Raw genomic sequence first — 16,432 nt, 5'->3', positions numbered from 1 at the left:
GTTGCATTGAAAAATGTTTCACCGCTCTGACCGCCGCTAACAACTACGAAATACAAAATGACAAAATAAACAATTATTAATTGTCTCAGCTTCACATGGCAATTAAAAAACTGCACTCTGCAATAAATTACTGAAAACAAAAGGAAAGTTCAAATGGTTCAAATGGCTCTGAGCACTATGGGACTTAACATCTATGGTCATCAGTCCCCTAGAACTTAGAACTACTTAAACCTAACTAACCTAAGGACATCACACAACACCCAGCCACCACGAGGCAGAGAAAATCCCTGACCCCGCCGGGAATCGAACCCGGGAACCCGGGCGTGGGAAGCGAGAACGCTACCGCAGTTCACCATGTAAAATGAAACCATTGTTCACTGAACTAAAATCTCAGCCACTGCACGTCGTAAAAATCAGTTCGTAACAATCTGAGAAAAATAGTAAATGATAACTGCAATAGCTCTGGTGCAACTATAAATTGTTCAGTGTAGAACGAACACAACGCAACCGGGTGTATCAAAAAGGATTTTACAACATTGACAACTCGTATTCACTTGTTCATCTGGTTTTCTCATTTTATAGCTAAATGTATCATTTTTCACCTTACACGTAAACAGATTCAATGAGACTTCCATTGGTCATGGGGCACACATCCCATCTATAGTCCATTTCCTGCCAAACTTGTTGCAGCATATCAGGTGTGACTTTTCAGTTGAGAGGTAGGGTCTAACTCTGAACTGTGGTAGAGTGGGCGATAAGGATGGAACAAACATGGCTTGACGAACCCTCAAAAAAAAAAAAAAAAAGAAAAGATGTCAGGTACGGTAAACATGTGGGACATGCACTTGGCACACGACCTTCCATCTACTTTCCTGGAAAGTGGACATTTAGGAAATCTTGGACATGGAAGAGGTAGTGATACGCCATCTTTAGTAATATGCTGCGTTCTTGGTTATCAACGTCAATCTGGGGATTAAAAAGTTTTCCAGTATATGTAAATACGTTATTCCATTGATAGTTCTCTTCGAAAAGAAAGGTTTGTGAAATTTTCTCTTGCTCAATGCACGAAACCCTTCCAACTTTGGACTATCATGTTGACATTCCAGTGATTTTCGTGGATATTCAGTGCCCCAATTCTACAATTGTGTTTATTAACATTACCACTAAAATGGTAAGTCGACTCATCATATCACTAAACATAATATACCAAATGAAATCTTAATTTTCATCCATCCGCCATTCACACATAAAAGTCCTTACAACTAATTCTATCATTGTATTTTAGTACTTGCATCATTGTATACTTGTTTGGTTTCAAATACAAACATCTTCTTAACAACGCCAAACAGTCGTATGTTTGGTGCTCAGCACTCGAAATGCACGCTTTGTCGATTTTGTAGGACTGTTCATATGGCTTCGTGTCACTTTCTCTACATCGTCATCAGATACATGCCTTCTGGGAAAATCTTTACCAAACTGTGTATGAAAATTGTCGCATACTTCAACTCTTGAAACGAAAACACACTACTAGTACACTTAGGACTGGTAAAGGCAGCTACCTTTGCTGCAATTACTGCTAGAGCTTATGATGGGCTGATTCTGTACTAGCGGACCACGTAAATCAAAACTTAATCTCTGTACCTTCAAGATGATGTCAAGACTAAGTCTGTAAGTCTTACGGTATATTGATAATTTGTACTTATGGACCGTCTGACAGTGACTGAATAAAACACAATTTTAGTGCCATGCGCGTTTCGCCTTTATTTTCTGCAAGGCATCACCAGTGGCCTGGAATGGGTACATACACTCCTGGAAATTGAAATAAGAACACCGTGAATTCATTGTCCCAGGAAGGGGAAACTTTATTGACACATTCCTGGGGTCAGATACATCACATGATCACACTGACAGAACCACAGGCACATAGACACAGGCAACAGAGCATGCACAATGTCGGCACTAGTACAGTGTATATCCACCTTTCGCAGCAATGCAGGCTGCTATTCTCCCATGGAGACGATCGTAGAGATGCTGGATGTAGTCCTGTGGAATGGCTTGCCATGCCATTTCCACCTGGCGCCTCAGTTGGACCAGCGTTCGTGCTGGACGTGGAGACCGCGTGAGACGACGCTTCATCCAGTCCCAAACATGCTCAATGGGGGACAGATCCGGAGATCTTGCTGGCCAGGGTAGTTGACTTACACCTTCTAGAGCACGTTGGGTGGCACGGGATACATGCGGACGTGCATTGTCCAGTTGGAACAGCAAGTTCCCTTGCCGGTGTAGGAATGGTAGAACGATGGGTTCGATGACGGTTTGGATGTACCGTGCACTATTCAGTGTCCCCTCGACGATCACCAGTGGTGTACGGCCAGTGTAGGAGATCGCTCCCCACACCATGATGCCGGGTGTTGGCCCTGTGTGCCTCGGTCGTATGCAGTCCTGATTGTGGCGCTCACCTGCACGGCGCCAAACACGCATACGACCATCATTGGCACCAAGGCAGAAGCGACTCTCATCGCTGAAGACGACACGTCTCCATTCGTCCCTCCATTCACGCCTGTCGCGACACCACTGGAGGCGGGCTGCACGATGTTGGGGCGTGAGCGGAAGACGGCCTAACGGTGTGCGGGACCGTAGCCCAGCTTCATGGAGACGGTTGCGAATGGTCCTCGCCGATACCCCAGAAGCAACAGTGTCCCTAATTTGCTGGGAAGTGGCGGTGCGGTCCCCTACGGCACTGCGTAGGATCCTACGGTCTTGGCGTGCATCCGTGCGTCGCTGCGGTCCGGTCCCAGGTCGACGGGCACGTGCACCTTCCGCCGACCACTGGCGACAACATCGATGTACTGTGGAGACCTCACGCCCCACGTGTTGAGCAATTCGGCGGTACGTCCACCCGGCCTCCCGCATGCCCACTATACGCCCTCGTTCAAAGTCCGTCAACTGCACATACGGTTCACGTCCACGCTGTCGCGGCATGCTACCAGTGTTAAAGACTGCGATGGAGCTCCGTATGCCACGGCAAACTGGCTGACACTGACGGCGGCGGTGCACAAATGCTGCGCAGCTAGCGCCATTCGACGGCCAACACCGCGGTTCCTGGTGTGTCCGCTGTGCCGTGCGTGTGATCATTGCTTGTACAGCCCTCTCGCAGTGTCCGGAGCAAGTATGGTGGGTCTGACACACCGGTGTCAATGTGTTCTTTTTTCCATTTCCAGGAGTGTATGTTTGCTATGTAATTTACATTTTGATCACTGTACCTATAGGTTATAAACAGTTCTGGCGGTTGGTATTTCCTATTCAGTAGTAATGTTTTGAACTGTACTTACAGGTTGAGTGGACGATTTCCTGTACCTATAGGTACAGTGACCAAAATGTAAATTAATTAGCAAACATATGTACATATTCCAGGTCATTGATGATGCCTTGCATAAAATAAAGGCGCAACGCGTATGGCACTAAAATTCAGTTTCTGTCAGACGGTCCATAAGTAAAAATTATCAATATACCGTAATATTACAAGCAACTGAGGAAGACAGGACTACAAAAGTTGAAGATGTTAAGTCTGTAAGTCGTTTGTACGAATTTTCGAACTTATAAAGTCCTTTTTGATGCACCCAGTATAATACAGTCTCACGATTTTCTTCCGTTCTTGCGAGACAATAATGTATATGGATGCCGTGTCTTTTAAACCATTATTCCGCTCATCAGCTTGATGCGCACCAGTCTCCAGTTATTGGATTCCATGTAATGCGAAGATGGGTGGTGGCTCGGACGTTCTTTATAGATTATACGAAACTTTATTTTTCAAAATTATTAATAAAATGTTTCCCTCCCTTGTCCTTCTCCAATCATTCAGCAACAGTTTAACATTCATTTTCCTCGGCTAATATTTAAACAGGAAATAAACAAGTTTAACGTCGACTCCCAACCACAGTGCACTCGGCATTTTTCACTTGCATGCATAACCAGTTATAAGTGACAGTTAATTACTCTAGGGTCAACGGGTCTTGCTGCAGTTGTAGTACCAGTTCCCCTCAGATCACCGAAGTAAAGTGCTGTTCGGTTTGGCTAGCACTTGGATGTGTGACATCTGGGTCTGCTGAGTGCTGTTGTCAAGTGTGGTGCACTTGGCCGTTGTGAGATAAACTGAGGAGCTATTTGATTGAGAGGTAGCGGCTCCACTCACGAAAACTGACAATAGATGAGAGAGCGATGTGCTGACCACATACCCCTCCATATCTACATCCAGTACCACCTATTGGCTGAGGATGACACCGTGGTCGGTCGGTACCGTTGGGTCTTCTGAGGCCTGTTCGGACGGAACTTAGTTTAATAATCCTAGGACTGACCAGGAATCAAACCCACAGCCTTTGGATTCGTAGTACGATACTTTACCACTGAGCCGCCTATGTAATAAAGGTTAATTAGAAGAGGAGTTAATACTAACTCTTTTTTGGTCGATCCTATTCAGATTTAGTAATGAGAAACACGAAGTGTGTTTTATATTGTGTTTATGTTTTGAACCTGTCCACAGTGTCCATCATGTGCTCGACTCTGCCACTCTCTCAGCCAGTGCGAGGCCTGATATCACTGTCACTCACATACTGATACACGACTATTTTTATCAGAACTGCAATGCATCAAAATCCATTAAACTGATTAACCCGTCTAATCTAAATCAATTTTTATCGAGAAATGAAAGTACGACTATAGAGAAAGTAAACTTTATTGATTGGAATATCTAACTAGAAACATTCCATGTTAATTTTTTCTTCTGGACGATTCCTTGAATAAGCAGTTGAAAGTCTTATTGAGTGTTTGTTGATGGAAGTCTAGCAGAGCAGAGATGGCCAGGGTCGGATCATTAGTCCCGATGGGGCCAAGGGTCTTCTTCAAAAGGCGCGTACTGTCAGCACTGGGGGAAGCGAGAGGCCAGGTGGGAAAACGCTAAGCCCAGTGTATTGTGTGTCGGCAGGGCCAGCCATACAGGCGCCGTCTATGCTTTTTCGGGTGTCAAGAGAATTTACATCCTAAGTGATGGGAGGCCATCGAGCAGTAAAAGACGTATAAATGGCGTGTCCGCTGGTGCCATGGGTGCGTCACGACTTTTACCCACAAGCTCACAGTGACAGGGCAAGCAGAATCGATAGAAACTGAACCTCACAGGAGTCACAGGAGTCCCGTGTTCTGTGAAATGCTAGGCAAGGGACAGTTCAGAGATAAGATCCGTGAAGTCAAAATCCACTTTTTGCTTGGAGCATGGCACCAGCGACTACGTGTTTGGCACCAAGGTAACTCTTGCTCACAAACAGTGAGAGCAGCAACCATTAGCTAATATAAATAAATTCTGGAGGTCTAATTGGCTAGAACACAAAATAGGAAGACAGTGGGAGTCAGATGCTGCCCATTTCTGAGCTGCAACAGTCAAAATCCCCACTACTGGTTAATCATATTAAAACTGAGTATGGAACGGAGACTGCTGCCTTATTAGAACATATGTGATTCGTTGGCAATTGGGAGAACCGCTATTATTGGCGATCAAAACCATGCACAAAGTTCAAGTGGTTCAAATGGCTCTGAGCAGTATGTGACTTAACATCTGAGGTCATCAGTCCCCTAGAACTTAGGACTACTTAAACCTAACTAACTTAAGGACATCACACACATCCTTGCCCGAGGCAGAATTCGAACCTGCGACCGTAGCGGTCGCGCGGTTCCAGAATGAAGCGCCTAGAACCACTCGGCCACGCTGGCAGGCCATGCACAAGGGCCACTCCCATAAAGGAAGAACGAAAGTGCAATTCTTGCTGGGAGCACTCAGTAGAGAACACCTTGATCCCCGCACGCGACAGAACGGCTTCATTTCCAGGCTCTGAGGGAGAGCCGCTTCAATGCAGGACAAATGACACAGATTTTGCAGCCACCACAACAGCCACTCGCCGCCACTGGTAATTCTAAGTATGGTGAGCAACAGCAGCGTTTGCGAACTGACTTCTATCAGGCACGCGAAGACTTCAATTAATGGTAGGACTTTCACTCTTAAACTTGAAGCACGCTTATTAGCACTCCCATCCTCAACATGCACTCAGTCTAGGTAGTAGGTGTATAGGTGATTCTTTGTGTCTTTTTTTTCCTTCCTTCTTGATTAATAATCGACAATCACTGTGTGACTTTGTTGCTTCCCAAAACGTTATGCTGGTTCTAGCTTTGCATTCCAGATGCATTATCTGGCCCTTGCCCAGGTGTTGACGCTTTAATTCAATATCAACCTGTGTTGACATTTCTTTGTCACCTGTGCACTTTGTGTTTAATTTTAAATCTACAGGGGCTTGTAACAAATTCGTTTCAGTCACTACTTGGATGAACTTCCTATTTGTATCATCTTTGTGAGCTATAGCACCGGTGCGTCATGTTCGTTAGGGCCACATGTGTTTAGTTAATTCAGTTCATTGAATTATCCATTGTGCAGCACCAGTAATTAAATTCACGAGATCCTATGGGAAGAGATTATCGGTAAGATCTTCCAGTAAAGACTATTCTGACATTCACAGATGTGTGTCGATGGCTCAGCCGTAACTTCATAATATAAGTAGACAATTCATGTATATGGGGCGATCAAAAATTTTTCGTTTGAAGGCGTAGCTACAGCGTATATGCAAAGTACTTACAGCATACTTCGATGTGGGTATATAAGCACCGACACGTAGGCAAGGAATTAGTGTGGCATTCATGTCTTTCTAACATGCATGTGGTAAATGGCGATGTTATTACCAAATGCGTCGAAACAAGATCATCGTACTGTTATTATTTTCTTGGCTGGTAAAGGACAAACACTAAAAACCCCATCGGGGAATGAAGAATGTGTAGCGGCAGCATGTCTGTCGAAAACCATCGCTGTAGAATGGTGCGCGACAAGAAAAAAATGGTTCAAATGGCTCTGAGCTTTATACGACTTAATTTCTGAGGTCATCAGTCGCCTAGAACTTATAACTACTTAAACCTAACTAACCTAAAGACATCACAAACATCCATGCCCGAGGCAGGATTCGAACCTGCGACCGTAGCAGTCGCGCGGTTCCGGACTGAACGCCTTAACCGCGAGACCACCGCGGCCGGCAGTTAAGTAGGACACAGTGTTTTCCTAAATGGGTTCTCTTCAACCTGGTACGTCTTTGGGATGATTGCCTCAATGCTCACGGCGACTTCGCCTGACTCGTATACCTACTCTGGATGTACGGCCGGCCGGCCGGTGTGACCGAGCGATTCTAGGTGCTTCAGTCTGGAACCGTGCGACCGCTACGGTCGCAGGTTCGAATCCTGCCTCAGGCATGGATGTGTGTGATGTCCTTAGGCTAGTTAAGTTTAAGCAGTTCTAAGTTCTAGGGGACTGATGACCTCAGATGTTAAGTCCCATAGTGCTCAGAGCCATTTTGATGTACGGCCTTTGAACAAAAATTTTTATCGCTCCTTTTATATTTCCTCGGAGAAGTGCGTGCGACACGTCCTAAAAATGCTTATCGACTTGGTTCGCCATGTTGCAGGTGAGAGCTGTGGACGGCGACGTGGGCCGGCCTCAGGACATTGTGTACTCCATCTCAGGCCCAGGCGTCGCTCCAGAAGGCTCTGGGGACGACGACTTCTTCCGTGTTGACCCCAACACTGGAGAAATTTTCGTGCTAAAGGTAAGCTACGACGTCCCACTACAACAGGGACGAGGGCTGCTCGGCTGTGTAGAACTGTTCTTTCTTTTCTTCTTTTACAAATCACCAGTAACCCCACTCCCCACCGCTAACTGGATTTACCCAGTTTGAAACAGCTTTTAACGTCTGGTTTTTTTTACAAAGAAGTTAATGCGTTAGATATTTGATGTTAAGCAACAAAAACCTATGTAGTTGAAAACCCAAATTGTGTTCGTTTTGATTAGTTTTGGTTTATTCACCTGCAGAATGATGAAAAAGTCAGAACAATGTCATTTATAACGAGACTCTGTAATAGTACGATATGTGCAGTAGAGTCATATGAGAACTACCTTCCAGTTCAGTCCTCCTAATTCCATAAACTTTTATACAACGACCGGTGATAACTGCTTACATTTTTCTGAAAAGCTAGTTTTTCTCCTAGGCTATGTGTAGTACAATGGTATACTTTATCAAGTATCTTTAGGATTATCAGTCCGCACCGATAGCAAAAAACCATCGACATCATCAAGAACATGGCAATGGGTGTTACTGCACAAATCTCCGTTAACTGTTAACTGACAAAAAAAATTGAAATAAAAAGGGGTGTTACCCAAGGAAGCCCCTTATCCATGCTCCTGTTCGTTATATCGCTGGAACCTTTCTTGAGACAGCTACAGCACAGGCTGACAGGCATTACCATTCAAGGAACATAGACCGTGGTACGTGCTTACGCGGACGATGTAGGCGTAATCATCAGAGACCAAACAGATGTGACACAACTAGAGATGATACTTGCAAAATATTGTTCCGCATCAGGTGCAAGGGTAAATGAAAATAAAAGTAAATTTCTAAATATAAAGCGGCTTGCTAACTTACGCATTGAGTGGGCGAACCATGTTAATGAACACAAAGCTCTTGGAATGGCATTGACAACGTCCCCTATAAAAATGATAGCAATAAATTGGCGGGAGGTGGCAAGTAAAATCAAGGGCGCTTTGCTTGAAAACTGTCAACGTAGCATAGACCAGTTCCAAAGAATACTGTTTATCAACACGTATATTTTATCCAAGGCCTACTACATAGCACAGGTTCTCCCCATTCCATCAATGGTGACGAAGACGATCATGTCCACTTTAGCAAAGTTCTTGTGGAAAGGGGAATTGTTTCGAGTGCCGGTGAAGACAGCAGTTTTGGATCCAAGCAATGGAGGAATGGGTCTAACCGACATCAAGTCTAAAGCGATTGCATTGTATGTCAAACGAACATGGAGCATAATGTGTAATGATCCAGGGTGCATTACAGCAAAACTATACGATATTGTCAGGCCAGAAAGTGTAGAGCCGCCGATAAATATACAAAAAATAAGTTTTAAGCTGAAACACATTAGGGAGTATTATCTTGAACTAAGTTATCTCAGCAAAAAGATTTTAAACTCCAAAAACGTTACAGCAAAGGTGATTTTAGCTGAAAGGCGGAAACATGAAAGGAAAAATAACATAGAAACCAAATATGCTGGAATAGCATGTAATGTGGTCTGGAAAAACATCAGTAGTGATGTTCTTTCGTCTGACGTGAGAACAGCGTGGTACAAGGTAGTCAATAACATCATCAGCACTAATGAGCGCCTCTTTGCCGTCGGTTTAAGTGACACAAACCTCTGCAGCAAATGCAACCTCGTTGATAGTGTGCCTCATCGTTACACTTGTGGAGATCGGATTATCAACTGGAGGTGGACCAGGGAGAAAATTGCTCAAATAACAAGAACTTCAGCAAACAATGTACCGACTAACATTTTCTTCAGACCAGAGGAAAGTTACTATCCTCAGGCAAAAAATAACGCAGTGATTTGGTTAATGGGCAAATATACAAGTTATGTTTTTAACAATATTGGGAGCGATGAACATATTGAATACAAGATGTATATGGAAAATGAATTCGAGAAAATACTCAAATATCAGAATCACAATAAGAAATATGGTAACATGCTCCGAATTGTCTTCAACCGAATGGGCATAGGTTAGGAACTGGATTCCTAGTAGAGAGGGAATGGATTGGGTCACGTTCCCGACCCTAACCTCACCTGCAAGTCACACATGAAAAATAAATCAGCAGTACAGCAGATACAAGAATACGGCGAGAAACATCTGGTGTCTGATATAAAGGAAGATCATGAACTCCCTATAGATGCGTTTAGAAGGCTGGAACTGACAAAAATAACAAGGCAGTGAAATATTTTGCGATGTCGCTGTTCGGGACTTCTCTTCTGTCCATGTAATTTACCCTGGAAAGAACACATATCAAGCATTTACTGAATGATTAATTTGGGCCTGGGAAATGATGATGAGGATCCGGCTGCAGAAGAAGAAAATGTGCATGCTGAACTGCCACCAGTTGAAGGTGACAGTGAAGGTGCTAAATTGTGCTACTACTAAAGACTCATTTTTTGAATGCTGTAATTCATGACTGCAATTATCTGTCACCTTATTTATGACATTTCATTGTAGCCATTTTGTTACTGTTTCTAGTGAATAAAAAAAAAAAATAGTTCAGTGGTCAGCGCTGCGGTCTGTCACGCCAAGGGTCCGGCTTCGATTCCTGGTTGGGTCGGAGATTTTTTCTGCTTAGGGACTGGGTGTTATGTTGTCCTCATTATCATTTCATCATCACCAGTGGAAGGCAACGGGAAACCACCACAGGAATCACTTCCCTTAACGCTCATGCGGTGGACCTCTCTGACTAGACCTGCCGTAAAACAGAACACAATTTTTTTTAGTTTTAGTAGTATCTGCGAATACTGTGTGCAAAATGTGCAGCGAATAGAGTTAGTAGTAAAAAATAATAAATAAAAACGTTATGCTTGACGCTGAACTCTTGTCATGTGGACAACGAACATTTAGCAAGTGATAAACTGTTTCTTTCATTACTATGTGGGGCTGTAAGCGAGAAACAGTTTTGGACAGATTTGAAATTATTTTTAAAATTTGTTGGAAATCACTAAGTGCTCTCATTATCAAACACTGTGTGATATAGTATTGGTAACTTTCTCCGCGTTTTAAGAAAAGCTAAATTTTCACGTTCATGGAGGACTGAAGATGGTAGTATTGAGATACAGAAAATGTCTGTCCAAATAAAATAACTTCTCAGAACATACGGCTGTTTGTCGATTTTCCTTGTTAAACAATGTAGATTTTCCCGGCGTATACTGTTCATGAAAACTTCTCGTGTTTCCAGAGGGGTGGCAATATTATAAAACGGCGCCGTTTCAGCAAATGATTAGGATGTTACTCGTCGAAAAGTCGCGTTTTATAGTACAGCCACCCGGCTGGAAACCCGAGAGCTTTTCATCAGCTTGGTAAACGCTTTTTAGAGCATTCACATGGTGAGCCTGCATATTTTCATAGCCGGCCGAAGTGGCCGAGCGGTTCTAGGCACTACAGTCTGGAACTGCGCGACTGCTACGGTCGTAGGTTCGAATCCTGCCTCGGGCATGGCTGTGTGTGATGTCCTTAGGTTAGTTAGGTTTAAATAGTTCTAAGTTCTAGGGGACTGATGACCTCAGCAGTTGAGTCCCATAGTGCTCAGAGCCATTTGAACCATATTTTCATACAACACCACCCCCGTTGCCCCTGTATGTTTCACATTCGTTTGCTTCATTTTTCTCTTTTTTTTTATTTGTCGGCTCCGCTGATCATTTTCATGAATTGTATCTGCTTGCAGAATTTCGGGAACTGGTGCATCTTTGAAAGGATAAATTTCTGAGATGTCCTCTGAACCTATAAAATTTCGAGCTGCAAGTATCTCAGAATAATTTCACACACATCAGTAAAATAAATCCAACAGCCTGTAGTGTGTTCCGTTAACACAATCATCCATACGCCAAATATATATATATATATATATATATATATATATATATATACATACATCGCAGGCCTCACAGGATATATCAATGCATTAATAATGTGCGTAGGCAAGTAAATACGTAAATGATATTTCTTCGTATGGTTTTCAAGGTATGGATACAGCTGTAGACGATGCTTCATAAGAAACGGATGCAAGCACCTTACTAGTACACGTCACCGAAGTAACGATAGTGCTTAACAAGCCTGCCATCACACAGCCACGTAAATGCACGTAAACTATTGTAAGCGGGCCGACTTAACATTGTATACTTGCTCAAAGAGACATGCACATTTCTGATTAATAACACCTGATAACACCTTCTGTTATGAATTATCGTGAAGGAGCACACGCAGGCTCTTCATCAGAATCATACGTACCCATCCACATCATCCACCGATTCGAATAGCTCTTTCCTCGACATCATTTTCTTAACACTTTTTACATTCACACATCCTGCCGAAATCGCCTCAGTCAACATCTGAATTTCGAGAAAAGGCTGCTATCCCTCGGATAACCAAGGAACTTTCGACTAATAGGACTGAAACACATCACCAGCGCCGGCTTTAGGGTGGGGCGACTCGGGCGGTCGCCCAGGGCGCCGGGGCCCAAGGGGCGCCACGTACTAAACGCATGTAAAAAAAAATTACAATTTACAATCACCCATTTCGCGAAACTAAAATATTATTCAGTCTCATTCAACATACGTCGCTAATCTCACGAATGCGCGATGAATTCGGGGTAGCAGAAGAGAAATCATGCTGAATGCAATCTTCGTATTGTCTGCAACCATCCATGTTTGACGCGGGCTAACACGGGCTCTACCAAAGCGCCTCTCTTATTTGTTTTAAGAACTGCAACAAGGAAGAGCCCATGCAGCCGCACCATCTCTCGTTTACAACAGAAACTACCGGTCGCTCCAAATAAAAGAAAATACAGACTGTGAAATATACATTACATTATGATTTAATTAATACGAATGTATTTATATCGAATATTTGTGACTTAATGACTCATGTACATTAATTAATAGATCATGCAATGCGTGCACTGCATTCATAGAGAATTCTCCCCTAACTTACTGAAATATTACAGCGCCACACAATGTTTGTTAGACTGCATATGTTGGCAGCGCTACGATTTGCTCCCGCATGTCAGTAATTGTCAGTAAGAGTCGGAGGCAGCGGTCATGTTTTCGTGGCTGAATAATTGTGAGTGAAACGAGTGTCGTGACTGTGTCAACATTTTAATTTTCTGGTAGGTGCGAAAAACATTTTTATCTTTCAGTTCAGGTTTTTTTCTAGTTACGTCTACTGATAGGTGAATTTCTTTATTTGTTATAGATCGAATATTGTGGTCACGAAATAGAGCAGTGTCCAAGCAATAATTTGTCAAATTATTAAATCATGCCAGAAGAGAAGGAAATGATTAAAAAAAAGCTTTCTGGTTCAGAAAATCGGAAAAGAAAAGCTGAAAAAGAAAAAGTTCTTGAAGAAACTAAAAAGCACATGAATATTTATAAGTACCTTAAAGGAAATTCTAAGGCAAATACTTCAGATATTGAATCAAAAGTCCATGTATCAGCAAATATTTCTTCAGACTGTGAACAATTATACACAAAAAATATACAATCACCTATTGAAGGTGATAAAATTGACCAGCGCAGTACATCTTTGCATGAATCCTCTGATATTTCTCCAAGTCAAAATCAACACATGACATCTGTGGTCGATGAAAGTATCAACGTTCTTGCAATAAAAGAATACAATGTTTCTGATGTAGGTACGTGGCCAAAAGTACTTAATGCTAGAGACATAGATCGCATTATAATATGTGGACCCTCACAAGTATGTCTAAATAACTTTCCAAAAGATGAAAATGGGCGTCATTTTTCTTCAACTCATTACACAAGAAAACTATCAAACGAAGAAACTATCAGACGACGGCGGCTAGTTTATTCTGTATCAAACGATAGTGTCTTTTGCTTTTGTTGTCGACTGTTTGATTTAAAGTCAACTACTAATTTGACTACCACTGTGGGTTTCAGAAATTGGAAACATTTAAGTGAAGCTCTGAAACTGCATGAAAATAGTCCTAACCACAAAAAAGCATTTACTCAATGGACTGAAGCTGAAATCAGGTTTAAAGCTGGATTAACTATTGACAAGGAAGAACAAAAGCTAATTTCTAAAGAAAGTTTACGATGCAGCAATGTGCTTCAAAGATTGATGCAATTTTACTTTGTATTTGGCTGAAAATAATATGGCATTCAGAGGGTTATCAGATAAATTATTTACCCCAAATAATGGAAAATTCTTAGGTCTTGTACAGTTATTGGCAAAGTTTGATCCAATCATGGAAGAGCACGTCAGACTGGCATTGAATGGTGATTTGGCTGACCATTATTGCGGCAAAAATATACCAAATGATTTAATAGAACTCATGGCATCACACGTTATGTCTACAATCGTGTCCCGCATAAAGGGTTCAAAGTATTATGCAATCATAGCTGACTGTACTCCAGATATAAGCCACAAAGAACAACTTTCGATAACTTTAAGATGCGCCGACATAACAGAGGATGGCGTAAGTGTAAAAGAACATTTCATCTCATTTCTGCAAATAGATGATACAACCGGTGAAGGCCTCACAGAAAGCATTTTAAAAACATTGAGTGATCTTGACCTTAACATTAATGACTGCAGAGGACAGGGCTACGATAACGGCGCGAACATGAAGGGGAAAAATAAAGGCGTCCAGAACAGAATTAAGAAGTTAAATCCACTAGCTTTTTTTTGTGCCATGTGGATGCCATAGTTATAATTTGGTATTGTGTGATGCGGCAAAATCACCAGTAAAATCCGTGACACTGTTCGGAATGTTACAAAAAATGTTTAATCTATTTGCTGGATCGGTAAATAGATGGAAAATTTTGACCGACCATTTGAAGATATACACCCTGAAAAATGTAAGTGACACACGCTGGGAAGCTCGAATTGATAGCGTCAAAGCGGTTAGTTATCAATTATGCGAAATGCATGACGCTTTGGTTTCCTTGGCCGATGCTACTGAACAAAGCGATGCTGCGGTGTCACACGAAGCGACAACACTAGGAGGACAATTAAAAGACTTCAGCTTCATTGTTTCTCTCGTGACATGGTATGATGTTCTGTTTCAAATTAACGTTTTGAGTAAAGCAAGTCAGTCACCCACAATCAACTTTGTCGAGTTTATGGGAATCCTTGACAAATGTTGCTCTTATTTGGAAACATATAGACAAACAGGTTTCGAACAAGCTATTGTAACAGCAACTGAACTGGCTTCGGGTCTTGATACGCAGCCATTATTTAAACCACAAATGCGATTAAGACGTATTAAACGCAGGCCGGGTGAAGAGGCTGTTGATGATCAAATAACTGACCCAAAAAAGAAGTTTAAAGTAGAGTTTTTCAATGCACTGTTGGACACCGTGCACATATCCATGAAAGAAAGATTTGAACAGATGCAAGAATTTTCTGCGACGTGGAGTTTCTTGTTTGACATTTAAAATAATCAAAATAAAGAAGAACTAATACAATGCTGTTCTAAATTACAAGAAAAGTTAACTGTCAACATGAAGTCAGATATTGATGGAAATTTGCTGTGCGACGAAATTTTAGGCCTGCAACACTATCTCGAAGACAGCCAGACAACGCCTATTGAAGCCTTAAACTTCATAAAAAAGCATAATCTTCCAGAGTTATATCCCAACATCTGGATAACGTTACGTATTTTGCTAACAATACCAGTGACTGTCGCAAGCGGCGAACGCAGTTTTTCCAAACTGAAGTTGATAAAAACGTACTTGCGGTCTACAATGTCTCAAACAAGACTAACCAGTTTGGCCTCACTGTCCATTGAAAATGAAGTTGCAGAAAACCTGGACTTTGCTAATCTGATCAGAGACTTTGCCGACAGAAAAGCGAGAAAAGTAAAATTTTAGTCGTAATTGTTTTTCATTAGGTGTAATATGTTTTGTGTTCAGATGACTGACAGAAAATATAGGTTTATGGCTTACAGTTATATTAAATTCAATAAAAATATGGTACCCAATTCAAAATTAGTGGTTTTTCGTTATACATATTACCTCCTATATATAAAAATCAATTGTTGTGTGTTATTCTCACCAAAACAAAGAAATGGCTTGACCAATTTGAATAATTTTTGTTTTGTTTTGTTCGCTTTAGTACAGGGGTGCTTCAGAAAAGAAAAGAAATATTTGGGATATACGAGCCTGTTTCAACCACATTTTACGTATCTTTTCTTTGTTTGGAACACGCAAAAACAATTTTCTGGAGTTGTTGTAGATGTACAGTGCAGTACTACGCAATATTTTTAGACAATTTCCCAAAACGTGAATGCCCAAACAATATATCACTGCTATACTGACTGTTACGGCAGCGACAGCAGCATGCTGGACTGACGTCACAGGCTACACAAGACTCACATGGAGCGTCTTAGCGGGCTTTCAGATTATTTGGATTTCATTTCCATTTAAAAAAATAAAATACTCAAATTTACGATGGAAAAAACCATGTTATGATCATAAGATGATGTCATTAACCACTTAAGACGATTTCTAGAAAACAGTCAAATACCGTATTGCAAAGCACTGCCAGGTTCGCTATTTATACAATAAAGGGCGCCAACTGGACGACTCGCCCGGGGCACCTGGATGGCTAAGGCCGGCCCTGCACATCATCTTTACCGTTTTGCATGCGATAACTCAGTTTCCCATAGAGTGTCGCCTACCACTGTTTGCAGCCGAGGTCTTCAGTTTGCCTCCTATGAGTTACAGTGCATCAAGA

General features: G+C 42.1%; 1 protein-coding gene across 1 annotated transcript in view; it reads left to right on the top strand.

Moving 5' to 3' along the window:
* LOC124620165 (neural-cadherin-like) overlaps nucleotides 1-16,432 on the top strand; it is a 182,463-nt gene that overhangs the window by 55,143 nt on the left and 110,888 nt on the right. The window contains exon 4 of the mRNA XM_047146834.1: nucleotides 7,548-7,688. Within this exon, the coding sequence (XP_047002790.1) occupies nucleotides 7,548-7,688 (141 nt within the window). The remainder of the gene's footprint in view (nucleotides 1-7,547; nucleotides 7,689-16,432) is intronic.

This window comes from Schistocerca americana, chromosome 6 (assembly GCF_021461395.2).
Source record: "Schistocerca americana isolate TAMUIC-IGC-003095 chromosome 6, iqSchAmer2.1, whole genome shotgun sequence".
Taxonomy (NCBI): domain Eukaryota; kingdom Metazoa; phylum Arthropoda; class Insecta; order Orthoptera; family Acrididae; genus Schistocerca; species Schistocerca americana.
Note: the sequence above shows the minus strand (reverse complement) of the source record. Positions and strands in the feature narration are given on the sequence as shown.